This window comes from Monomorium pharaonis, chromosome 9, assembly GCF_013373865.1.
Source record: "Monomorium pharaonis isolate MP-MQ-018 chromosome 9, ASM1337386v2, whole genome shotgun sequence".
NCBI lineage: Eukaryota > Metazoa > Arthropoda > Insecta > Hymenoptera > Formicidae > Monomorium > Monomorium pharaonis.
This window is the reverse complement of record NC_050475.1, coordinates 15725640-15751497: the sequence shown is the minus strand read 5'-3', so window position 1 is coordinate 15751497 and position 25858 is coordinate 15725640. Positions and strand designations below refer to the sequence as shown.

The window sequence follows — 25858 nt, the reverse complement described above, 5'->3', positions numbered from 1 at the left end:
AAGGACAAACCAAATTGCGCACATACTCTTGTTCTAGAAATTTTCAAAAATGGGTCGTTTATTGTCAAAATTTCCTCACAATCAGATCCATACAAAACATGGCACAGATATCTTCGCGTGTTTCTTCGCGATGGGAAGAGATAGTTTGATTTTATCGATACGCGGTTTTCCAATGATTGCCCAACTCATCAATCAGCGCTTCGAGCCGCAGCCTGGGCGTGCGCGGCCAAGTGTGCAGCTTTAGCCTGAGCCACTTCGGGGGTGTCAATTACTCTGCCGTCAGGTCCAAGTGGTGCGTAATTGTAAGTGTAGAACGCGGGCGAGGTGGCGTATGCCAGAGCACCGTATGGAACCAGTCCGAGCCTCTTGGCAGCCTCCTGTATGAATAAATCATTAAATTGATGTGTGATGCGATGCGATACAAAAGAATTATGAAAGATGAATTAACGTTACCAAAAAACCTCTGAGATGAAAAAACGATATGAAATAAAATTTACATCGGAATATTTATATATTTTTATGCCGTGGATCAACGTTCTCGATCGACGTTCTATGCCGGTCGATCGATTCTTGACTTTTAATAATAAAGAGCAGCATTACGTTGAATATCGATCACGGATAGCTGTTGCCATTTTGCGCAACCATCTCATCTAAATCGAGAGTATCGTACTTGGGCGTGAGCGGCGAGATGGGCAGCCTTGGCCTGGGCGACCTCAGGTGTGTCTACTACCCGACCGTCCGCGCCGATGGGCGCGCCGTACGTAATCGCAGGTGCATAGATTGCAGGTGCATAAACGGCAGGCGCGTATCTGTAGCCGAGCGTGTTCCTGGCAGCTTCGTAGGCCTGGGTGGCGAGATGCGCCGCTTTCGCCTGCGCTACCTCTGGCGTGTCCAGGACTCTCCCGAGCGGCACGCCGAAATATGTCGAGTAGGCCGGCTTCGCGGCTGCGATAACGCCGAATGCGAATAGAACGATCTGCAAAAGAAATGTACACGTTATGAATCTTGTGCTTAGATAGCCTGAACATATTTTTACGATACCCTCTCCGCGAAAAATCTGATCCCAAAATTGAAGAGACCTAAATGCGAAAAATAAATAGTGACAAAGAATATTAGTTTCCATTTAATTTTATAGCCAACAATATACTATGTAAATTGATCGAGTTGAATAGACAACTGAATGGAATTGAGTTTTCGCGCTGAGAGCTTAGTATTCAGGGAATCGTCCGCCGATCGACGATACTCACGAGAGCCCTCATGTTTTATCAGCGTGATCAAGCGCTGCTGGATATGATTACCAGTATTCGCCCTAAGGTATGGACTGCTATGTCGTACTGTGTCGAGAATCGGACCCCCTTTATATATGTGAATCTTGGTAGGGAGTCGTCGACCCGTAGGAGGGGACCACACCCTGAAGCAAGTGTCATGCCTCAAAGTGCTGACATTGACATTACGTTAATAAGAGGCTCTGCCACCGTCTGAATCTGACCAGGGAGGGATACATCTCTCTCCTCACAGTCTGTGAACGCCGAGGTCAGTCTCGCATCGTCTTCCGACTTCGTTGGCCGGCCTCTTTTTCATGTTCATCATCATCATCATCATCATCATCATCATCGTCATTGTCAAGAGTGACTGCCGACCGCCAAGGGCCCGGCGGACGTTCCCAACAGGAAGCGGCGGCTCGCTGCACGAAGGGTCGATCACTTTTTTGCTGGTTGGATATCGCGCCAAAGGTGACTCGGGCCGTGAAGCCTCGTTTATTATCGCGAAAATGATGGATAATGAGCGCTCCTCTCATGGACGTCTAACCGCAAGACTCATTTTCCTGCTACGTGAACATATATGTATATAGATAAAAGAAATTGAAAATTCAATTGACGATGTAATTAAAATAAAGGCAAATACGTTAGTTTTTCGATTTTTGTATCTTAATCAGTGACATTTAATTTAGATTACTGAATTCCACCACTAGACTTAAATATATTTAAATGTATAATGATGTACGATATAAAAGTATGGCTTTTGTTATAATAGCGTTCACCAGTATCTGACAGATTTCTATGTTTATTTGCGACAAAAATCGACGAAAAACAAAACCGACAAGGCTGCGCGCCCTTCCTTGCGGAGGAACCTCCATTCCCACCGCGTTACCATAACTCCTCGATGCTCTCAGGTGCTACGGCCGATCAACGGCCGTCCTTGCCGATATCAAAGCGAAGCTGCCGAAAGACGTGGAAGGGAAAGGAAGGGACAAGCCGCAATTAAAATGTATGAGGTGCGACGTAGAAAAAGAGAGCGCGCCGAAATGAAGGTCGACCGTGCGTCCTCGAGAGATCGAGAGGAAAACTTTTCCTGAATGAGATCGCAGTACGCTCTTTGACGGGCGTATCTCGAGGCGTATCACGTATCGGCAGGTGGCCGGTGGCGCGTCTTTTTGCTCTCGTCGTCGAAAATTAGACTTCCTCAAGGTCTCATTTCCTGACTCTCTTTGTCTCTCGCGTAAGCCGCTTCGACGTTAAGTTCAAGAGCTCGTGGTATTCTCACGGAAAAAAAATCCTCGAGCAGCCAATGATTTTATCGTTTTCCTCGAAAACAGAAACTTCTTCTGTGAAAATTAAGGCATTAATTTCTGTAATTTCTGTAATATTTTAGAGAGAATATTATGCAGGGAGGGCTTTTTTTTGAGAGAGTGCCGGAGAGGAAGGGAGAAAGGGGAAGCTTGAAACTTGCAGAACTACTTTTTTAAAATATTTATTTAAGCGATTCATATCTGTTATATTTATTGAAATGAAAGTGTAAATGTAGTAAATCGTAACGCTTTTATAAGCATTACGTTAATTCATTACGCGCCACGCCAACGTAACACCTCGTTGAGCAACGGCCGAGTTGTAAGATACATTTGCACATAATGGCAAATTATTAACCTTATGCTCTGCACGTACCTAAATACAGTGGGTGAGTTAACATGGTTAATTATTGAAGTAGCTTTGAATAATTTAATAAATAATTAATGAGAGATCGCAAATAGGCCACTCACAAAAAGCGACGTTAGGATTATTCATGCAAGGTATGGACACATACCTCTAACGGATATATTAATTATTTAACAGATGTTTTATATTAAATAATCTACGTTAATATATGTATATCATATTAAATATTACAAAATATTATTTTTATATGAAATAAATTGTATTAAATTTAAAATGTATTTCAAATTGGCAAACAATTATTTTCCACGTGAAAAGAAATAATAGTATTTACGTATGGTATGATTTTGTAACACGAGTAATGCATGACCACTATTCGGAACGCGTTAATTTGCGTTGCGTTGCGTTAATTTGCGTTGCGTTGCGTTACGATCACTTCGAACGCGAAGAATTTTCACTCGTTTCCAATCATTCCAAAATCGGACGGTAAAATTTTCTCCGTATTCGCGTAGGCGCGCGTATTATTATAACGCGTAGATCGCAACGGCGAATGACAAGTCAGGGAACAAAAGCCGTTTTCTTTGGAATTCGAGATAATCTCGGCACGCCCGGCGACCCTATTGTCCATTAGCATAAGTGCATACGTACACGGGTATGGCCGTGCTCGAGCCGGGTATGGCCTTAAATGCCCATTAAACGAAGCGTGCAATTAGCACGGCTAATTGTCGTTCTCCTTCGTGCGGGCCGCGTGTGTGTGGGCCGAAACGTCGATCGCGCGGCGATCCCTAATAAATACCGATTAGGTGGATCGCGCGGTTGTTACAACGGACCGCGCGATTTCTCGTGTTGTGATAATTACGCGTGCGATTATATAACGTGAACTGAAGATTTGCGTGTTTGGAAAATTGCTTCATCATGAGGAAAACACTTTCAAATCCACTTTCCAATTGACCCAATTGAATTTCAAATTGACAGAAAGAGTGAAAAAAAAAAGAGAGAGTCTGCTATTTCGAATTAAATGCAAATACACGTTGAAAAGGAAAAAGAGCGGAAGAGGAGAAAAATAAATATTAAAAAATTTAATAAACCGGATTAACATTCTTTGTTGGTCATAACGTATTTGTAATTAACTTCTTCCCCCTTTTTTTTTTTTAGTTACTCGAGAGAGGTATATCGATATTGCAAGTGACGTCGACGTTGTAAAATATGAAACCGAGGGGTATCGGAGTCGCCGTGTGAAATGTTGCGAACCTTGAATCGAATTCGACTGCGATGTATGCGGAATGGGGGTTCGGGGGGAGGAGAAGGGGCGGTTAAGTGATCGGATCAATCATTTCTCGCGATACGCTTCGCGAGCGCAAAAAGACGACGAGGTGTGCTGCCAGCCAGCTCGTGAGGCCGCAGACGGATGTTGACGGGCATGCCTGTTGCATACGTCGGTTCTCAAACGATTTATTTATATAGCGTATCGAGATATATCTCTTCAAATCACGCCTTTTCTTCTTGACATCGTAAAATTATAACACCGATGTCGCTTAAAAAGATACGTCTTGTCCAATGTTCTGTCTAACAAAATCTAAATTAACAATCATAATTTCGCACAATGTTATTAAACGCGATTTTTCAAAATAGTAGCAATATTACATGTAGTAACGGAATTATAAAAATTCTATTATTATTAGAATAACTATGTATAAATACGTGTGTTGAAATTTCTTTTTAAGACACTATATATATTGCATAAGTTAATTTTTGTACGATTTAATCGCAGCTGAAAAAGAGAGTATTTTATTCATTGAAAACAAAGCGGTACTGGGAGTATGCCATTGTAATGAAACAAGAAATCAGTAGCAGTGGAATGCTTTGTATTTCTTACAAGCTAAAATACGTCTTAGATAAGACCTCGCGAAACCGGTACGTGAATCTTGCGGTTCAGCCTGAAAGCTGATGATGCAAGCTGCAAATCATTTACGTATCGTATCACGAAACTCAAACGCATTGTATAACAAACTACTGTCCGTATCAAATTGAGGAACGCGCAATTCCATGCGTTTTCCAATCGCGCAATACTGCGCCGGCAGAGTTCAGTTTCGCAATTCCATTAAATTTTGTCAGCGCGTCGTTGCCAATTGGCCGCGAAAGTGTCAGCTCGCACCTGGCGCGTTCCTCTGGCTGACAAAATCAGTAATCGTCATCGTAACCGTTAATTGCCCCGTCGTCGTGAGACTGGGAGTCGCCGTAATAGCCGTCGTGGCTGTAAACCGGTGGCTTGTAAATCTGCGAATGATCGTACGCGACAGGTCTCGAGGAGGCAATGTGATTGTAAGCCGCCAGATGCGCGGCTTTCGCTCGGGCCACTTCCGGTGTGTCTATTACGCGACCCTGAAAATAAACGAGACGGTGAAGAAGTGGAGAATGGTGACAGATTCTTTATGTTTTTGCGTCCGGCTTTCCGCCGACGTTGTTACATTGTTTTGAAATTCATTACTGTGATTTTCCCTATTGGGAAAATATTAAAGCGCAAATAAAGCACGTAAAAGCGTAAAGAAAAACCGAATAAAAATTTTATATTACCGTCGTTATTATCCTCATTATTACCATTATTATTTTGTTACTAAATTATAGCTTATATTTTCCAAGAACTCAAACTGATCTAAATTGAATGCACTTTTAAAATTATTATTTTTGTATATTTTTGAAAACGTATATCGGATCATTATCGCACACCTCATTGTTCATTCGACCGAATGGGATAAAAATCTTACGTCGTGATCTAACGGGGCAGGCGGCCCGTGATATCCGTATCCGCTGTGGTACATCTGATGACCGACCGATACGGGTTTCACATATCCGTGATAGTCCTGGTTTTCCGCGTAGGGAACCACGCCGTGCGGAACCCTCGCGGCAGCTTCCGCCACGGCGGCAAGATGCGCCGCTTTGGCATGCGCTACTTCCGGCGTGTCCACCACCCTCCCATCGTGACCTATGGGCGCCGGTGGTCCGTGATATTGATAATACGTCGGCGTAGCCAAAGTTGCGGCAATGGCGACGACTAAAAAGATCTACGAACATAACGACAATCGATACAGTAAATTTAATTCCTTGAGTTAAATAACATTTAATTTTCTTGTGTGTCAAAATTTATTATCTTAATGCATTAAGTATAGTAAAGAATCTCTATTAATTTAAGCCATTTCTGTACCTGAATCGCTTAGTTTTAAAGTAAATAAGCTAAAATCAGTTTTAATATGTCTTAAGTTTAATTTTATTGTTTTAGTTAAATTGTTACAATAAATCAGATATAATTTGACACTACGAATTTAATAAATATTTTAGTAAATTTAATTTTTGTATTAATTAAGGAAAAATTTGTCGTTTTGCGATTCTCATTGCAGATCATTTTATCACAATTCCGACTGTTTGTCTAATTGTTAAAAGTAGTTTTCAATTTAATAGAGACACTTACCAAAGACTTCATTGCTCGATCCTGAATTGTCACCGTTTTATAAGAATTGAAAGCAAAATACTCGGTTTATATACAATCGGTGATTTAATCTTACCTAACATTATCACCCCCACCAATGGCGAATACCGTTCAGCTAATATTCGTTCAATTTTTGCGAAAGTGTCAAGATGTGCACGCCTCGCAATGTTTCCGCATCAACGACGCAAGATTAGATCACGGTGCAATTAATCCACTGATTATTGACATCATCTAAATGGTGTCTGTTTTGATTCGCCGTTTTAACTATTGATCGAATTGTTGATCATTAGTCCTCGCAACAAAGAATCAGACATATTTAATTGTTTTTGATATAATTGTTAACCGGTGCTCCTTTCTTGTTGCTCTCCGCGATGGCTCGTTAAGCAATTAGATGCAGCGCTTTTACGTGACAGAATTTCCAGTGGCCTTTAATTCAAGATAATAAATTGCAGATCGCGTTATTAGTACGCGCGGACTTGTATTCTGTCGTACGACATTCATTAATTACAGAAGAACGTTAATGTCGAGAGTAATATTGATTTCAAGGAGCGGTCTTTTTTTTCGTCACAGGCAACTGAAGTAAATGACAGCGTTTAATTTTCACGACCCGACAATAAACGCGATGTGGAAAAACTCTCGCGATTAAACGGCTGTCCCGAGACTCTTTCTGATTTACGTCTCGGAGCTAACTCCAACCTTGAATCTCTCCATCGACGTGATACAGAGATCGATCGAACGTTCCCATTGCCGCTGACACTTTTTGCCGAGCCAATATTGTACAACATTGCCCGTAGAACGTTCGCGTTTTGGCGCAATCATAATTCCGTTCTTGCTGGCATTCCAGCCCCCTCTCTATCCCACCCCTTTTCACCTCTTTCTCATTCTTTCCCTCTCCCTCCTTCCCTTTGTCTTCCTATCTCTCTTTTTATTTTTAACTCTTTCTAATTCTTCCTGGGTATTATAATTTTTTGTGGCCGCATAAAATTTTCTTCCAGTCGCACAAAATGTTTGCATTAAGGTCTTTCTGTCGCCTTTCGGACTAACAAATAGAAAAACCAGGTCTCTTTCGGCTTTTTATTATATGAAAATTAAGGCAGGCCCGTGTTGTAAAACGTTTCGCGTTTACGCTATTTAGTCTGTACTAGACCGTATTGTTCGCCAGCTATATAAGGTCTACGTAAGGTGATCGTACGAACAGAGATTCGCCGGATCCCGGATAGACGGATAGACGGATAGCAAGCATGAAGTCTCTTGTAAGTACACGGATATTCTGTACTTTAGCCTCATCTATTTCTCACAATTCTCTATTGATAAAAATATTTTTTTAAAAATATTAGTTTTTTTTAATAATAATTCTTATTGTTATTTGAAAAAGTAATAACGTTAAAAGAATGTTATTTTAAAATTAATTTAAATCGAGGAAATCTTTGAATACAAAGCACTAGTTAAATCAAACCTCACATGATAAAAAAATTGATTTTACATACGAGTGATTTTCGTTTATCTGACTCTTGTGAATATTTTTGCACACGAGAATTTTTGACAACTATCGCCTGATTGTATAATTTTTTTAAATCTTAGGCCGCGGTTCAATTCACTCTCAAAATGCTAAATTGGTGTCACTCTATTTTTATTCTCACAGATGTAAAACAAGAATAGAATGATGTCAATATCGTTTTGAACGTGAATCAATCTGTGGCCTCAGTTTTTTTAAAAACCTCCCTTAAATACCTTTTTTAAACATTTTTCAACTAAAAATTCAAAAATATAAACTTCTTATTTGTATAAATATTGTATACAATTGACAGTATTAGATATAAATAAATATTCTCAATGAATATCACAATTTAAATATGCCATCCGTTTCTCTTTTCAGGTTGTCTTGTCGTGCCTCGTGCTGTCGACTCTGGCTCTGCCAGGTTACGCACCTCAAGAGGTGTATCATGCGTACAGCGGACACCACTATCATGGACCACCGGCCCCGCTGGCCCACGACGGTCGGGTAGTTGACACGCCGGAAGTGGCTCACGCTAAGAAGGCGCATCTGATAGCGCACGCCGAAGAGGCTGCCAAAACGGCGCATTACGGGGGTGGAGGTTTCGAAGGGGGTTACGGCGGAGGCTTCGACGGAGGTTTCGGCGGAGGTATCGGCGGAGGTGTCGGCGGAGGTGTCGGCGGAGGTTTCGGCGGAGGATACGGCGGGGGTTACGGCGGACACGGAGGTCACATCGTCGGGTACCACGGCAAACTCGCGCCGATCGGCAAAGACGGTCGAGTAGTGGACACGCCGGAAGTGGCCCATGTTAAGGCCGCGCATCTACACATCCTTGCTGAAGAGGCGGCCAAGGCCAAGGCGTACGCGTATCCCTATCCCTACACGCAGGGCGGATTTTGAACCCCGCCCGCCCCCCCCGTCGAGGAAGATACGTTTTACGGATAGACCGTTAACTCGCTGTGTCTGCATCATATCTTAATGTCTACGTTATGTCTTAACTGACTGCATTAATATATCTTAAACGAGAGCAGTGTCTTCGAAGGATTGTGCCAACGCGTCTTGTCACGTTGGCGGATGTTCATCTCGGATAAACGTAAATATGTATTATTTTTGTATACGCACTAAATGTAACGATATAAAAGTAACCAATAAAGTATAAACGTGTGGAATATAAATAGCCTCACAGAGATTTCCCTCTCATACAAGTCGAAAGTCATTTCGCGTAGCGTAGAATATCGCGAGTATATTCAATTACGCCTTTCGACGGTTTCAAACAGAAGGGCGCGAAAATTAATTGTACTTTTCCTCTCGCTTCGCTTTCGCTGTCTTTTGAATAATTTATTTTGCGAGTGTGAAATGTTTTATTTCACGCGGTTCCGCGGTGAGGTGCCGCGAGCTCAATTACGATTCAGAAGCACGAGTTCGGATGCCGATCGTGCGTATCGATCACTCACGACCGACTGCCACTCCGTCAGGCTCGACTAAACGCCCTAGGTACGTTGGTGTTGCGTTGGTGACAAGCGCGCAATTCCTTTCAGATCAGACCAACGGGGCCCGATCGATGAACTGGCCAGTTGCGACACCGTTCGGTCTCCGTTTTAGTAATTCAACAACTATTGTTATCGCCACCCCGTGGCATACTATTGTGATTGATACGACACGTGCGGATAAATAATCCCATAAACTGCACGGTATAGTGGGTGTAACTCCGTTGCGCGATCGCGATTCGAAGATAAGGACACGTGAGATACAATCTCGTAAATCAATCTCGCAGGCAGCTACACTTTTTTCCGCCTGATAAAATGCTAATGAAAATTTACGGGAGGCTTAATTGTCTGTAACATTGTCGTACGTACATGCAATATTTAGACAAATAAGAAGGGCTTGTGTTTTTGAATTCTCAGACAAAAACTATTTAGAAGGGAAGTATTTGTTTTTTTGAAAAAGATTTAGACTGCAGTCCGATTTAAGCTTAAAGCGATACGGCACTTTAAAAATATATTTAATTGTGATATTAAATACAAAGGGATAAAAATTAAATCATGATAATTTTGATTTCGATGATAATCACGATAATTTTTACGACTTCTCGATTAAATTCCCTCGATTTAAATTTTCATCCATTTATAGTTTGAAATTATATTTAACAAGATTTTTTTAAAATAATAATTAATAAATTAAATTAATAAATAGTGTTAGTCTAATTTTCGCTTCGCGTTACCCGTGTGTCGCTTCCGGCGAAAAACCGGCGGCTGAGATGACTGCGAGCTGCATCCGCGGATGACGTGCACAGCCGAGATGTATACTTTTATACGCGGCGCGAGGTCACGGGTGTCATTGTTAACGCACGGCGTAAATGTTACGGGGCATGGCGTACGATTAAGGAGAACGGTTTTTCCTGGGTGTGGTTGTCACCCCGCGAGTCGTCGTACGGGCGCGGGACGGTGGATAACAGCACGCCCGACCGACCCGCTCCGTATTCCTATAAATTGCACCACGCGCCTCGACGGCGACGGTAATGCGGATCTAAACGCACGTGCCACATCGTCCTGCCAAGATCCGAGAGAGCGACGGGATACCTTTTGGGATAAGCAGGGTGATCGCCGCGATGATCAGATATCTCGTGAGTAAGCCCGTAAACTTGGGGAGAGTGGCTGCCGAGTGATGCGCTCGGAATTCCCGACCGACTTCTCGTATCTGTCGGCTCGACAATTAATATTTAACAATTAATATTCAATGAGCGATTAATATTAAAATCTTATGCAATATTATTTGGAAAACTTTATTATTTTAAGTCTTATTAATTAAAACCAAGAATTAATTAATTGTTTGTCATCTTTTTCTCAATGTACAAATCTAATCAATGCCATTTTCCTCTTTCCTATGTGTTGTGAAAAAAAAAAAAATAATTTTCTTCCAATAGGAATATTGTTTTCAACTCGCCTCTTACAGACTTAAAATTAGATGTAAGTAAGAAGCAATGAACTCCGGATGATAGAATTTTGTGTGTTACATCGTAGATCTTTTTTTTCGCAATGTCGAGCGCTGCTCTGGCGGCTCCGCAGTGGTACGGGCCTCACGCTTCTCCGGCGCCGTTGGGGCCCGACGGTCGCGTGGTGGACACGCCGGAAGTCGCGCAGCTGAAGGCTGCTCACTTGACCGCTCTGGCGGAGGCTAATGCACGGGCGCCGAAGGGACCGGGACCAATCGGTGGTTACGCCGGACCCAGCGGTTACCCTGGGCCTGGTAGCTACGCTTCCGGAAATTATATTTCACATTACAGGTTTGTTTTGAATATGCATTTCCCACATAAATCAAACTCTTACCGAACCATTCTCATAAATGTTTTAATTCAAACGCGTATAATTGTCTCCTCCTTGGATTTTGCTTTATTAAAAATCTATCTTAATATTTTTGCCCAACGGTGAGAAGCCAATAGCAAACTTCAACTCTCTAAAAATCACTTGAACATATCGTGTTACAGCGGACCACCGGCCCCGCTGGGCCCAGACGGTCGCGTAGTCGACACGCCCGAGGTCCAGCAAGCCAAGGCCGTGCATTTCTCTCTCTACAATGCGGAAGCGCGGCGCGTGCCAGCCGGTCCAGCCGATCCAGTTGCCGTGGGTGCCTACGATCCATCCTGGAACAATGGCGCCTACAATCCCGCCTGGGATGGCCCGGGCAGCGGCTACTATTAATTCGACTGGAAACGATGTGGAAACGATCGGACGATCAGGGCAAACGCGCGGAACGAAAATCCGCACTTCCGCTCGTTTGATTGGACGTCGTAGATCGCGCTGGACCGTCCGCTGATTCTCGACCGCCCCCCTTTTTCCCCAGCTACCTCAAGAATTGGAAGACTAAGATGTTACTAACTACCTCTCTGATCAGTATCGAACACACGGTTCTCCCACGCCGATCCTCCGATCGCATCTTCCCGCCTGCATCTTTAGCGCCGCATCTCCTACTTGTCGCGCGCGAGTGCGAACACTTCCGGTGTATATGGTGTATAAAAAAATATATATATGCATATGACAGTGATATTAAGAAAAATGACTATTTCGTACTTTTGCGCACACAGTCCATCCACCATCCTTTGACCCGCTCGGCTTAAAGCAGCTGAGAGATTTGATTCTTTTTAATATACAATATAAAGATTTAAAGATTTTTATAACATTAATTTAAATATCTCTCTCTCTCTAAGAATAAATAGAAATTTATTTATCTGGATTGTGAATGTGTTAGCTACGATTCTTCTTTTTTGAATGGAAAGATTCCACTACATTCATTCAGCTATTTGTGTTTACGGCGTTTATTTCGATGTTATTCTACCGTTATTCAGATCTGCTTTGTGAGAGTACGCGACACACAAGAGAGATCGTTATCTGCTGAACTCGATTGTTGCATAGCTCGTTAGGCACGATTAATCGCGTCCTTGCTAATGGCACGAGACGTCTAGGAATCGCGCAAAAGATAACTGTCTCACATTATCTCACAATCGTAGAAACCGGTTTCCTCCCGTCGTTTCTCCGCGCAATCGAATTTCCTGCGCGCTAATTGCAATCAAGTAACTAAAGATCCATTAATTAATCTTTAATGTCCGGGATGTTCGCCGCCTTGATTCACTCCGCACGGAGGTTTTCTACGCAACCATCCGCAACGCGTCAATGCAACATGCATTCGAAATGAAGTTTTCTTACAAAACACACCCGGACGACCGGTCATGGATCACGAATCACTCGACGATCTCTTCAAGGTGGTCCTCTTCCCGTTGCCGATTGCTTCGTTTTTTCAAAAATTACCAGCCCATCGTTCAAAGAACGATAAAACTCAAGGTTTAAACTTCAAGGGATTGAAAAATAATGTTATTTGCAACAAATATTTGTTCGTTTTCTTAAACCTATCGATTTAAATAACACTATGTAACACGAATTTTGTTCCTGGGTAGTGGTTACGATTTCCTATTTTGTTTTTACGAAGAAAGTAAGAAAAATTGGCATTTTACTCGTGAAATTTTGAAATTTCAAAAACTTCTAAGCAAGATTACAATAATTTTAGCCCTTCAATTTGATAACAATTTTACAAAGTAATTTGATTATAGAGTAATGTGCTGATTACGAATATGACCATGAAGTAACCTTTTAATGAATAATATAATCCTTAAAAATAACATTTTGTAGGTTTTTCAAAATGATCGAAAATAATCTTTTTGCACATTTGAATTAAAATATCTCAAAAACTTGACGTAACACGATATTTTCAAGGCCAGATTCGTAATTAGCGCATCAAAATCTACCAGAAATACTTTCATTTACTTTAAGGTCAAAAAAAGTCGAAATTTTGTCGACTAGTGTTATTTTGTTCCGAAAATTACTTCAAATTTTAACATTATCAATTGAAGATGAGATAATATAATAAGATACATAAAATACTGCAAGCAGGCTGTTATTTGATTATGTTCAGTTATGAAAGTAAATGGAAAATTTTCAATTCCACTATTATAAATACACTGTAATCAATGTCCTCACCACAAAACCAAACTTTGTAGTAAATAACAATTCTTTTCTATACCTACTTTCGGGCTACAAACAATCAGGAAAACACATTTTTATCACAGGAACAAGCAATTTTTTAAAAACCGTTACAGTGTAATTTATTGAATCCAGTATATTGTAAATGTTGTAAAACAATAAATTAAATCCTGTTCAAAATTAGCGGAGTAGCATGAGGATTATTGAATCTTATTAATAAATTATCAAAATCTTAAAAATTGTAGACTTAAATTATTAATACACATTATATATATTATTTCGTAATTCTTTTAAACGACAAAGCGATATCGGATGGATTATACTTCCGTTTGAGGTCAGCGGAGCAGCGCGAGGGAGAAGAGATTATTTGATCTTGTCCTCAATATAATCGATGCCGATCCGCGCGGTAACGTGAGACGGAAGAGCTCGGCCGACCAGCTCGCCAATAGTTACGCAAATCTACGCAAAACGAGGCCTCACAATGCGAGAGTTAGATAGACCACGGTCGCGGACGCGCGGGGCTGCGATCTTTGCGCGCGGGAGATTCTTAGGTACTTTTCTTAAGCGTATCATCCGATCTTGTATCTTTATATCGAGGTCAGTTTAAATTGCGCAGGGTACGAAGGAGTGGGTAGCGAGGTTGCGCGTCTCGAATAAAATCATAAAATTTCCCCTCCGCTCTTTCCTTCGAGAGAGGAAACGCCCCCCCCGGTGACAGATCATCATTTCTGGGCGACGGACGCAACACAAGTTCGTCGACTCACTCCCGATAGTGATGTCATCTTTGCTCCAGGTTACCTCATTTTCGGTGTTGCTTCACTTAACCTACGATCCTCTCTGACACCTCGAACTCTGTTTACGACCGATTCATTTTCCTCTTGCATATTCAGCGTCAGTTGCGAGTTACGATTCCTGACCTTTTCGCGGCGAGGTATTCCGAATCACGATGTGCTCGGGTTCGTTCCCTCGTCGAGGAACGGGGCTATTATTCCGCTCCCTCGCTCGTTTTCTTCTCACGTCTTTCGTACACCGGTGACCTATGTGGCAACAACATCCACAACCGTAACGCGCGAGATGACTACGTTTCAATAGGATTTACATGATATTTCTTCGTTCCCAGAATTAAATCGCCATTAGAGCGCAAGAGTGTCGCAAACAATTTTTTTACGCGCCCGTGCGTTACCTGGGAAATACGCAGCGCGTAAGAAAAAAATCTAATAATAATTACACATTTTCCAGAGTAAATTGGCATCTGCGTGCGCGCCGCGCGGGCACGACGTCGATTAGCTCCACGGAACGTTGCGCCCCTTTTTATCTCGATAAAGTGTCGCGGCTTTGCTTACGTAAAACTGCGTGCCGCGCATTCGCCGCAAAATAACAATTGTTACGATACGCGGGCGCACCGCAAAACGCAAAACTTTCCTAATCGGCGTCCCACGACGATCCGATCGCTCTCTTCTTGTGTTCTTCCGATTTCTATCTGGATTAAGACACAAGAGTTGCGTCACGAACCGCCGCGATTTCTTCTACGAGAAATCCCGCGTCGCGAGATCTTTTGCGGAATTCTTTTCTTTGTACGCATAGAAAAAAAATTGCAAAAAGTATTAATTAATAATTCACCTTAATGCTGCGGGTTACTACAAAATATAACGAATACGTAAGGAGAAGTTAATGTAACAAGCCTAATACACACAAGTTGGTTAATTAGACATTTGTATGCGTTTCCGATGCATCTTGAATTAATTTTACGATTTAATAATAAAGTAACATTTCAGCGACACTTAAATTACTTTAGGCGCAATGGAATATGGAGAAATAGGCTAACACGTGAATAAAACTTTATTAAATCTTAATTGCTTATTTGACGTTGCACGATGATGAATTAGAAATATTAGTCATGATATTATTTTGTAACCGTGTAAATTACAAAATATTTTACATATAATGCGCTTGTTAATTAATAATAAGAATAACTTGTACCCCTACCTTTTTAATATATAACAAATAGATATAGAATTTAATTTAATTTAAATGAGCAATTATCAATTGTGTGATAATTAATTTTGGGGAAAAATCTAAAGAGACGGAAAGAGGGAAAAGAAGAAAAATAAAGATCAGGATGGAGAGAACAGGATTTCTTCCTTTCATAAAATCTTTTTTCTTAACAGTCTTTTATGTATCACAATTTTCGGAGTATAGGAAAGATGTGTACAAGTGATTGAGCGATGAGCGTTGCGAGAAATATGATGAATTTAGGAAGGGAAAAAAACAATTTATTCATCTAGAGTATGTACAGGCACCGGAACATATCGATTGACCGCGATTTCGCTAAGTTTCAGAAGCTCCCTATCAGATGTTGGGACTGAAAGTGATGAGGCTGGAAACCCGACGTCGGATTGTACACCTGCTGCGTGGCGTAAGGCTGAGCTCCTGGATACGAGGATCCCGGGAACGCCCGCGAACCACCGTAGTGCCCCAGGCTGATGGGAGCGGGGCCGGCCGGTGATCCAGAATAAGCTGAAACAATACGAAAAGCACTACTTAAAAGATAATTCGATAATTTCAAATATAGCAGATATAATTATCAGGAAAATAATTATATTAATTATTAATTAGATTAATATTTGTGGCTTCGGTATTTCTATAATTTATTTTTTATACATTTCGGTTTTTAAACCTTTCATGCCGCTACTTTCCCGTCGATCTATCAAATCTTTAAATTTTGACTTTAAAACACGTTTCCCATCCGCGCCCTACGTCAACAGCGACTTATGACGCGGCCCACGCGTCATCGCGGGTCATCGATCTCTCCAAGGTTTGCTTCGCTCACCTTGACCTTGGTTCTCGTTCGGATGTTCGCTCGCGTGCTTGTAAGCCCGGGCCTCCGCCTCGGCGAGCTCGGCCAGTCTGGCTGCTTTCAGGGCCGCCACTTCCGGTGTGTCCAAGACCGTCCCGTCGTCGGCCAGCGGTGCCGGTACGAAGGTGGTGGTTTTCGCCGGCAGCGCGTAGCCCTTCTGACCCACGAAGTTAGACCGTGGGTCGTACTGGGGTGGCTGGTGATAATTTGCCGAAGAGTAGACAGGCGCCGACACATGATTGGCCGTTTGATAGATCGGAGTCGGCTGCTGATAGCTGGCCTGCTTCAGATAAGGCACCGCGGTCGGCTGTGCGGCTTGATAGCTGTACGCGGGCGACGAGATCGGATGCGAATTGTAATTGGACAGGTGTTGTTGGTCCTTGTCCGGCGCTTGGGCCGCGCGGGCCGCGGCTCTTGCGAATTCGGCGAAGTGCGCGGCCTTTGCCTGCGCCACTTCCGGTGTGTCGATGACATTGCCGTCCTCGCCGACCGGAGCGGGCGGCGCGTAGGTCGGCCCCTGTTGATGAATCAGGGGACCGCCGTATGGGGACGAGCCGACGTATGCGGCCCTACAGGTCACCGCCGTGGCGAGCAGAAAAATCTAAAAGGGAAACAAATAGAAGCAATTAGAAATCTAAGAAAGAAATATTATATTCTTTTTAGACTTTACGCATTATTTTCAAAAGAGCTTTATTCCGCACGACTCTTGATCGGTCTTTCGGGAGGGAAATTTGATAGAAACGTGGTGGTCTTTAATCGTTACGAATTGCCAATACGTAATAGACTTGATCGGCCGCTTATCGGGTCATCTTGGGATTGCACGATCTCGATCGGCATTTCTTGCCGGACGATTTCTCTCGAACCTACCCCAACCTTTCACTTTCCTTTGTCCCGGGATCACTCACCAGGCCTCTCATGACGATCCAGGGGCGTGTATCCTTCGTCGAACTCCCACACACCTTCCTCCCAATAAAAAGAGCGCTGCTGCGTGCCAGTACTCGCTCCCAGGAGTGAGGGACCCGGGCCGGGCGTCGGCTCTGTGTTTTGTGTTCCTGGAGAACGGCCGGTTGGTACCATTTATAGTCGCGTTCGTCCGTCCCCTCCCACATCCCATCCGATCGCCGGCGACCTGGGGGGAGCCAGAGGTGATCGGCTAACCCGGGAAGTTCGCCGGAAAGATCGGAAAAGGAAAGGCTATTCTCCTCCCTTTCTCTCTCTCTCTCTCTCTCTCTCTTTCTCTTTTCGTCTCACTGTCTTTGTCTTTCGTCAAAGACGACCTTGACATTTGTATACGCTTTCTGCACTTCGTGACCGGAAACGCGTCGGGCAGCCAAAGATGCGCTCAATTGCATCTTGATTAACAGACCTAACATCGGTACTAATTTTTCGTATGCAAAATTTTTCTACCGAATTAAATCTGAAGGACATTTCGGATGTATCGATTTTTTGCTACGATATTTATTTCTTTTGTGGCAAACATTGGTTTCTCACGTGAGTTATTAGTCGTCTGTCATCGTGTTGCGTAAATCGACCCGATATTATTTTTCAATCGAACAAAGGTGCGTGTGTTTTTTTTCCACTCCCGCGTGATCCTGTTTAAATCATGTCACCGATAGAAGGAACCTCGGCGCTGAGAAACAACAAAGGCGTGTATCGACGCTAAACGACTTACCAGCCCTGAGCAAACGAAGGACTCGAAGCCGAAGGACGAGCTGCATTAAGAATACATTCTCACGGTAAAAAGTACATTGCTCGTAATGCAGGTACGTACGGTCCTCTACGACCCACGCGAAATAAATTTACGCAAAAATCTACGCTTTACTACGAACAAAAATTAATTCCTTCCAACGTGTTTGTCATGCGTAAACAATTGTTGCGGAACTTTCTAAAGTTACGACTTTGATTACGTTCTTTCGATAAAATTTTATCAACCCATTTCTAAGGCGAGACTTTATTCTGCAATATGTAAGTAATTATATTGTTCTATTTTTTCAAAAAAAAAAAATATATAATATATTTAAATAGAAATTAATAAAATTAAGAGAAAACAATTCTTACATCTTGCGAAGAAATACAGTCCCATATATCGAAATACACACGGATATGGTGTTCACGCACGTATCGCGTGAACACCTTTGACACTACCTGACGTAGTCACCGTTGACAAGCCCACACTGCAAAGTGCAAGCCGATAAATGCGGGCAAGTAAGGTGACGCGTTATTATCATCGTATGCGACCGCGCCTTTCTTTCCTCGCCTCGTTGCGAGGCCTCTATTATCGCGGCTTATCGATCTTCATCGCTACGTTCGATCGGATCGACGGGTGTTCTGTCGGCCACCCCTGGAGCCGCTCGCTCGCCGAGTGAAGCGTGTCGGCGCGATACGCCGAAAGCGACAGCGAGCAATTATTTACCGCGGCTCAATGTCAACATCTCTTCCCGCAGAAACATTCCGAACTGAACGGGTTCGAGCTAACGAGGCGATAGATAAAGACATTCTTGTTTTCTCGGGCAAATCGCTGCACCGGCGCGGTGCACAGTGGGCCGATACAGTCGAAAGTCGGAAATTGTCATTTACATTTCTATATTTTCATAGGATACCTTACTATTTAATAGAAATTTATAAAATAAATCCATAAAAGATAGTGGAGTGTGTGTTTTAACATTAGTTTTAAATATTGCGTTATTATCTAATTCAATTTATTTATGTGCTCTTAAGCGTTATCCAGGATCAACGACGTGACACATATTTGCTTCATTTGGGGTGCTTGTTCAATGCGGTTAAAAAAGGCGCCAAGAGTACGTGTTTCTTTACGGAAAATGCAATTACGTTACCAATCCAAGTAATATTATTTTTATTTTACTTTACAATATTTATTATTTTTTACATAATACAAAATAAATGTAAATGTGTGAAATCACAAAAATTGCCCTTTTAAATAAAAGTATAAAAAATTTACCTTTTTTTACAAAAATAACATTATGGAATAAAAGCGCTAACTATAAGAACGGATATTTATACAACATTAATGCATTATTACTTTTTAATATTAAACTGTTACATATAATAATATATACAATTATAATGATAAAACGTTTCGATTAACATTATATAGAAACCAAAAAAAGCATAATAAAGATAAATGCGTTATTTAAAAGAATTTGATCCTGCTATAGGGAAATAACGAAAACGGTTTATTATGATATTAATAAATAATAAGTAAGGCAAAGTATAATAGTAATATAAAAGGCGGGGTATAGGGGTAATACTGAGTAAACTTGTGTCAAATACAAATGATAAAATCTTTAGAATAGAGATGAGAATTCACTTGAATTCACTCCAGGGGCAGTAGGACACCAACCGGATGCTTTATATTACATTGAACATGAATTTTGTTGCCGAGAAAAAACGGGATAGCGATCTCTATTGAGTACTAATAAAGACAGAATGAGGCCACTAGATATTGTGCGTGATAAATTTATTTGATAGAATATAAAACGTTTCAAGATCTGTTATAATGCTTTCCCGCGTTCACAGAAAAAAAGCAAGTGTCAAATTAACTCTTGTATATTTATATGAACGCATTCATTGTTTTATAAATACGCAACAATATATAATCTTCTTAAAAGAATTTGAAAATCTTGAATTTCAACAATATTATAGCATTAGTTCAACACTATAAATGTTATTTCAAAAATATAATATTATTATTTTGATAATTTTATTCTAAAAAAATTATAATCTTCGATTTAAACATACAGTATTTTCTATTCAACATTTTTTTATTTTCATTCAAGAAAATTATTCTTAAATAACAAGAATATAATTTTCTTGATTAAATTAATTTTAAAATAAATCTTCATTCAAGTAAATTTTTTTTATTTAACGCAATATAATCTTATTTCAAGATTTTCATTTTGAAACTAAAGGTATTGTCAAAATAACAATATCCTTTTTTTCTCTGTTATTATTTAAAATAATTCGAACCTAAACCATTAATTAAACTTAAAATTTGGTCGGTTGAATCGAAACAATCGATAAATTTCTGTAAACTTTTCACGATCGATTCATATATTGCACATATTGGATCATTTTAAACTTTCAACTTTTTGGTAGTTTAATGTATTGGATCCCGATTATATAAATTTCATTATTTTAAATAAATTTGTTTTATATATTTAAATAATTTTTTAATACAAGAATAATTTTATATTAAGTTTAAAATTTACCTTTTATGTTGTAAAAGTTTCACCTATCATTCCAGTTTCATTTTAATATGAGAACTCTCAAATAATATGTGTCGTATCGATAGAATCTCACTGGTTGCTCCAAGTGTAAACTTTGTTGAATATTTTCAATAAAAATTTCAATGAAAATTAATGATTTGGACAGATTTTGATTGGAGTATGAAGAATAAGAAAACATACAAAAATTAGAAATTTTTACAAATATAATTTTTTGTCCCAATGTCCGATTTTCGAGCATTTCGCCCCACTGTGCAGCAATTCGGTGACACGTGAGAGAATCGCGTGTGTGTAATATGAGAAAGCGGGCGCGGCGTGCTTCTTGTGCCTTTTGCCGACAATGCGTTCGCGACAAAATCCAACCGATTGCATATCCACGCTAGCCTCTCAGCCGAAAGTTACGTTAGATTGTTCCTAAAATCTCCGACGTTGACCTAAAAAATCAACTGTGCGAGAAACGACAGAAAATTCTACGCAACAGATCTTTTTATTGTCGTCCCGATGATTATGTCATTATCGGTAAGATTACCGTGCTGTTGGCAACATGTGGAATTACAAGAGACATTCGCTGCAGCATTCATTAGAAAAATTAATATGATCTTTTTACGCTCTAACTAGATATTTTTCGCAAATGTAAGCAAAGATCGAATATTTTATTCTCTATTTTATTTAATCCGTCTAACATGAATCAAAGGAATTTTACCTGAAAAAAACTTATGGAGATTTCAAAGAAGAGTATAGTTTGATAATTATTACTTGTGTTTAGATTCAAATGATTAAAGAAATACACTAAACTTAACATATTATGTAGAGTCCAAGAACGTAGAACAATAAAGAATGAAAAAATATTGATTAGCCTTAACGACAACTTTACAAATGATAATCACTTTCACGGTTAACAGTCTCATTTGTTAAATCGTAAAAGACACCTTCGAAAATGATTACGTTTCAAGATTGAATTATTATGATGCCTTATGAATTATTATACTACGGTGTGAACACGCGGCTGAGAGACTTTTTTCTGAGACCACCGTCTACCTTGACGGTGTCACTTTGTCGCTTCGAGCAGTTCCGCGCAAGTTTCATACGAATGATTAAAGGACCGTCGCGAATTCCATACCGGAAATACCAATAAACTTGTCGTAATAAATTTGTAGCAAATATTTCAATGTCTAATTATAAATTTTTCATACGTGTCAGGTTCTTGTACAGCTTCGGCCAAAAAGATGATGGTATGTGTGAAATGAACATAGCTTATTTTACACATCTGTAGCAATGTATTTATGACATTTGTATAAAATTCAGAGAAGTATTTTTACTCTCACTATAACTATTTACAGTTAACAGTTTTCAATAGAAGAGCAGACGAGATTACATAATTATCGTTTTAAAAGTGAAAATGCTATTTCTTTTTAAATATAACAAGGAGGAAATATTAAAATAAAATATTTGTAGTAAGATATATGTTTATTTTTTAACCTTTTGTCGATCTCTTTGCACAAGGCACGCCTGTTAGAACGCATTCCCATTGCATCTGTTGCTAACTGCGTTGTATCCTTGCAGGCTAACGTAGATTGTACGCGCAACTTTCAACTTTTATTTAAAATTTAATTATAAAATAAAATTTACACCAAAAGACACGCGTTCAGTAATAACACTAAATTAGTAACAATATAAAGAAACGATATAAAAGAAGAAATCCAAACGTTATAATAAAAATATTACAGCACATTTTCTTATGAGAACATTTAACAAAATCTCTGATTCTAATTTACAACAGATAATCGAAATTAAGCAATTGGTAGCCAGATTTATTTATACTTTAATGTGAACCCGTATGCGTTAACGAGTCGAGCTCAACGAAAATAGTAACGAACGAGCGGCGCGCTGCGGTCCAGGACGACGACCGGCTGCTCGTGATAAACCGATCGCGCGGCCTCGTGGCTGAGCTGCTCGTTGACGTGGGCCGCCGCGTGTTCCGCCTTGGCGAGGGCGACTTCCGGCGTGTCGACGACGCGGCCGTCGGGTCCGATCGGCGCACCGGGGACCAGCTTCGTCGCCACCGCGACCGGTTGCACCAGCTGCGCGCCTTCGACCACGGCCACGCCGGGCGACGGCGCGACGTAGGCGAGCACGTGCTCGGCCGACTTGGCCGCTTCCGCGGCCAGATTAATCTTCTCGTTAACGTGAGCGGCCGCGTGCTCGGCCTTGGCCAACGCGACTTCCGCGGTGTCGACCACCCGGCCGTCCAGGCCGATCGGAGCGCCGGGCACCAACCTGGCGTAGACCAGCGGCGAGCTGGCGAAGGCGCAAGCCAGGATGGCGGAAAGGACAATCTGAAAGAACATGTTAGCGTGTGTTGCGATGTGTCTTGCAAATATATATTTGATGAAACCCGGAAATGTTATACGTTAATCTAGTTAGTCCTAAGCTTTTTTTCCTTTCTTTCTTCATTAGATTTAAATATAAGCATGGATAAATGTATTTACAAAGATTAAGAACACTATTGTATAATTTTCGTGATTTTTGAGAGCAAGAAATATGGAATTTATTCCGAAGTAATTAGGACAAAGCCGCGTTTAAGTTAATAATTAAATTATTCTGTTTCTTGTCTTTACTTTTTATCGCGCGCGAGCGACAATATAAAATAATTTTAAAAAAACCATAACCAGTAACCTGAATATTTTTGTCTAGAGATTCTTGGAGACATTCTTTACTCACCAAGACCTTCATGTCGAACGTAATTGCTCAGCTCCTCAACGCTGCCGATCAGGATCAGTACTCGCCAAGGTGCTCGGCTAATCTGTCGTGCACCAACCCCGATTTCGCGGCCTTATATACCCCCCCGTGGGGGTATAAAAAAGGCTTTGTGCCGAATCAGGCGCCACTACCAGGATGTATTTCATCGCAACGTAAATATCAGCATCCAATAAAAGCCGAGACGTGTGTGACATTGACGCCCCGTCATTCCATTTCTGTTCGCATAATCGCGAATAGTATCAGCCTCATCGCCGGTCCTCACAACGCCCGTCTAAATTGGTTCCCCTTCCGACTTGATTAATCAGAACTGCGTAAAAAAACAAAAAAAAACGATCGATTGAGCGATTTATCGCGCTCGCCTATTTTTGACGCCGTCAATTTGTCGTGGGTGATTTTCTTTTATTTTATTCGTTTCAGATTTAATCGCTTATAAATATTTAATCCTTTGTCTCCTAATGGACAGCTTTTTTCAGTAAAGAGAAAATTCTTTGTTTCGACCATGCATACGGTGCGTAACAATTTTATATTATTATATAATTCGCTAAAGCACATAAATTAATTGATTTTGTTACACACAATATAAATTCTAAGATTATCTCTTACCATTTAAAATAATGCAGGTCTCTCAAAATCCGTAATAAATAGATCAATTAAAAGATAGAAGTGTAGCGGAAGAGTAAGTACGGATCGACAAATCTGTTTTCGGCTGGCTAATCGAGGATTAAGTAACGCGACAGGTATGCAAGTGGGCAGGCATCATTACCTAATCGAGCAAAAACGACAATAAGCCTCCTCTAGAAGATTACGCGATCGCGAGCGACGCAGCCTTCGAGCGCGTCGTTCAGGCGCGACCTTCTAGATCACGGCCGATCTGGCGGAGAAATGGAAACGGGATCGGGTGTCTTCCCCGACCTCGTCGGAAAGAAAATCCCTCTCCGTTTCATCTCGTCGTCCTTCCCGTCGCTCTCCCTTCCTCCCCCCACCCACCCGCGGCTCTCTTCGTCGTCTCTCTTCTCATCCGGCGTAAACTCTCGCTTTACAGACCGGGCTTATCTTACCCGGGCGAAATGGAAGCGGGGCCGACCTGCGCCGATCGTCCTATTACGTGATCTAGGACTATAAAGGCGAGCGTGACAATTGCCGCCGGTGCGCGTCATCGAGTGCAATCCCGCGACGTTACGCCGTTCTCATCGTCTGCGAGACATCTGCGTGTAGTACCAGCACTGCTGCTTCCGGCGTACAACTGGATAACCCGAGAGATGACGCGTTTCGCAATCATGCTGTTCGGCCTGGCGAGCCTGGCCGCGGCCAAGCCCGCTTTCCTGTCCGTACCTTTGACATACGCGACACCCCTGATACCCGGTACGCAAGTCGGCGGCGCCAACGGCGGTGCATCGGACGCACCGGAAAGCGTGGCCACGCACATCGACGGGAGAACGGGGATGGTGAACGGAGCTACGAGCTCGGTCCCGGTTGGATCCCGGTCGCTGCGAGAACGACAGTCTTCCGCGCCGCTCGGCGCCGACGGCAGGGTCGTGGACACGCCGGAAGTCGCGGCCGCGAAGGCGGCACACGCGGCCGCGCACGTCAACGAGAGGATCAGCTTGGCGAACGAGGTAGCGAGGTCCAGCGGCACTCTATTGGCTTCGCCTGACGTCGTCGCCGCCGGCGAACCAGCAGACGGCAAAGTCCCGGACGCGCCGGAAGCCGCGGCCGCCCGCGCGAATGAGAGGATCGACCTGGCGAGTGGAGCCGCGACGGCCGGCGACGTCGATCTTGCGCGGCGCGTCGCGTACGGACGTGCCGTGGTGCCGTTGGTGCTCGGCAACGGCGTCGTCGCCGCCGCTCTGGTGCCCGTCGGCCCCGACGGCAGCCCGCCGTCGGAAGTGGCCACACGCGACGAGGAGAGTCCGGCGAGCGACGCCGTGAGATCCGTCGATGCCCTGGCGATCGCCGGTCCGGCGCTCGCTTACGGCAGATTGCTCTACTGAGACAGATTTCGCCGCTTGAAAAGCACCAAGAGGCAAGAAAAGTTGTTAATTCGACGAAGTTCCTTCATTCGGTTAAACTTCTTCAGTTTAAGTACTTATGTATTTTAGTAATATAAAAAGTTAAATATATTCGCGTTTTTAATCTAGATGCAAACGCTTGAATCGAAGGAATTTAATCGAGTCAAACAATTTAATTGAACTAACAACTGTTTTTCTGAATGTAGCTTAACTTTGCACGCAACTTTCTGCGGAATTTCTGATGATAGTCTGTTAGGCGCACACGGATCGTTTCTTCGACCAAAAAAAAAAAAAAAATATGAAGAGCTCGACGAAATAAAAATAGAATAGTTTAGCGCTTAATTATCTGTTTCTTGCTTGCATAATTGTTATTTTTACTCAAAATGTATGTTCTGTATACTAGGTGTGCAAAAATAAATAATACACAAATGTGAACGCACAACAAGAGTGTACAGTCATCGTAATGCCTCAATATATCGCAAGGGAGTACAATAAAATTGTTACCTTACATGAATATACGATACCTCACTTAATCCGCACATATTTTA

The 25858-nt window shown here is 41.9% G+C and overlaps 6 protein-coding genes across 7 annotated transcripts; 3 read left to right on the top strand and 3 right to left on the bottom strand.

Moving 5' to 3' along the window:
- Nucleotides 1–40: 40 nt before the first annotated feature.
- LOC105837717 (cuticle protein 2) lies at nt 41–1346 on the bottom strand. Of its 2 annotated transcripts, XM_036292457.1 has the most exons (3): nt 1248–1346; nt 671–976; nt 41–377 (listed from the first exon to the last, which is right to left on the bottom strand). In XM_036292457.1, exons 1-3 carry the CDS (start codon nt 1257–1259, stop codon nt 189–191), a joined length of 507 nt encoding a protein of 168 aa, XP_036148350.1. In that variant the 5' UTR covers nt 1260–1346; the 3' UTR covers nt 41–188. The 2 variants fall into 2 exon arrangements, with proteins under 2 accessions (XP_036148350.1, XP_036148349.1); XM_036292456.1 differs by lacking the exon at nt 1248–1346 and having other exon boundaries at nt 671–1233.
- Nucleotides 1347–4071: 2725 nt separating this feature from the next.
- LOC105828751 lies at nt 4072–18581 on the bottom strand. The gene is made up of 7 exons (XM_036292499.1): nt 18356–18581; nt 17203–17426; nt 16271–16898; nt 15779–15957; nt 6397–6417; nt 5696–5992; nt 4072–5312 (listed from the first exon to the last, which is right to left on the bottom strand). Exons 1-7 carry the CDS (start codon nt 18378–18380, stop codon nt 5112–5114), a joined length of 1575 nt encoding a protein of 524 aa, XP_036148392.1. The 5' UTR covers nt 18381–18581; the 3' UTR covers nt 4072–5111.
- Nucleotides 7602–9472, top strand: LOC105837709 (cuticle protein 5). The gene is made up of 2 exons (XM_012682723.2): nt 7602–7667; nt 8291–9472. The coding sequence occupies exons 1-2, from the start codon at nt 7656–7658 to the stop codon at nt 8807–8809; spliced, it is 531 nt and encodes a 176-aa protein (XP_012538177.1). The 5' UTR covers nt 7602–7655; the 3' UTR covers nt 8810–9472.
- Nucleotides 10430–11962, top strand: LOC105828752 (pupal cuticle protein). The gene is made up of 3 exons (XM_012667238.3): nt 10430–10532; nt 10930–11192; nt 11394–11962. Exons 1-3 carry the CDS (start codon nt 10518–10520, stop codon nt 11605–11607), a joined length of 492 nt encoding a protein of 163 aa, XP_012522692.1. The 5' UTR covers nt 10430–10517; the 3' UTR covers nt 11608–11962.
- A 3210-nt stretch (nt 18582–21791) lies between the features above and the next one.
- On the bottom strand, nt 21792–23847 carry LOC114254571 (cuticle protein 18.7). The gene is made up of 2 exons (XM_036292458.1): nt 23263–23847; nt 21792–22877 (listed from the first exon to the last, which is right to left on the bottom strand). Exons 1-2 carry the CDS (start codon nt 23272–23274, stop codon nt 22398–22400), a joined length of 492 nt encoding a protein of 163 aa, XP_036148351.1. The 5' UTR covers nt 23275–23847; the 3' UTR covers nt 21792–22397.
- Nucleotides 23848–24444: 597 nt separating this feature from the next.
- On the top strand, nt 24445–25749 carry LOC118647456. The gene is made up of 2 exons (XM_036292455.1): nt 24445–25324; nt 25517–25749. The coding sequence occupies exon 1, from the start codon at nt 24561–24563 to the stop codon at nt 25290–25292; it is 732 nt and encodes a 243-aa protein (XP_036148348.1). The 5' UTR covers nt 24445–24560; the 3' UTR covers nt 25293–25324; nt 25517–25749.
- The last annotated feature ends 109 nt before the right edge of the window (nt 25750–25858 follow it).

Coding starts and splice junctions, on each gene's coding strand:
- LOC105837717 (XM_036292456.1), bottom strand. CDS start 1,123: ATGGAAACTAATATTCTTTGTCACTATTTATTTTTCGCATTTAGGTCT. Junction 378..670: donor ATCTCGCCGCTCACGCCCAA/GTACGATACTCT, acceptor TTATTCATACAG/GAGGCTGCCAAGAGGCTCGG.
- LOC118647456 (XM_036292455.1), top strand. CDS start 24,561: ATGACGCGTTTCGCAATCATGCTGTTCGGCCTGGCGAGCCTGGCCGCG.
- LOC105828752 (XM_012667238.3), top strand. Junction 11,193..11,393: donor AATTATATTTCACATTACAG/GTTTGTTTTGAA, acceptor ATCGTGTTACAG/CGGACCACCGGCCCCGCTGG.
- LOC105828751 (XM_036292499.1), bottom strand. CDS start 18,380: ATGGGACTGTATTTCTTCGCAAGAT. Junction 5,993..6,396: donor ATCGAGCAATGAAGTCTTTG/GTAAGTGTCTCT, acceptor TTATGTTCGTAG/ATCTTTTTAGTCGTCGCCAT. Junction 5,313..5,695: donor CTGCCCCGTTAGATCACGAC/GTAAGATTTTTA, acceptor GTTTATTTTCAG/GGTCGCGTAATAGACACACC.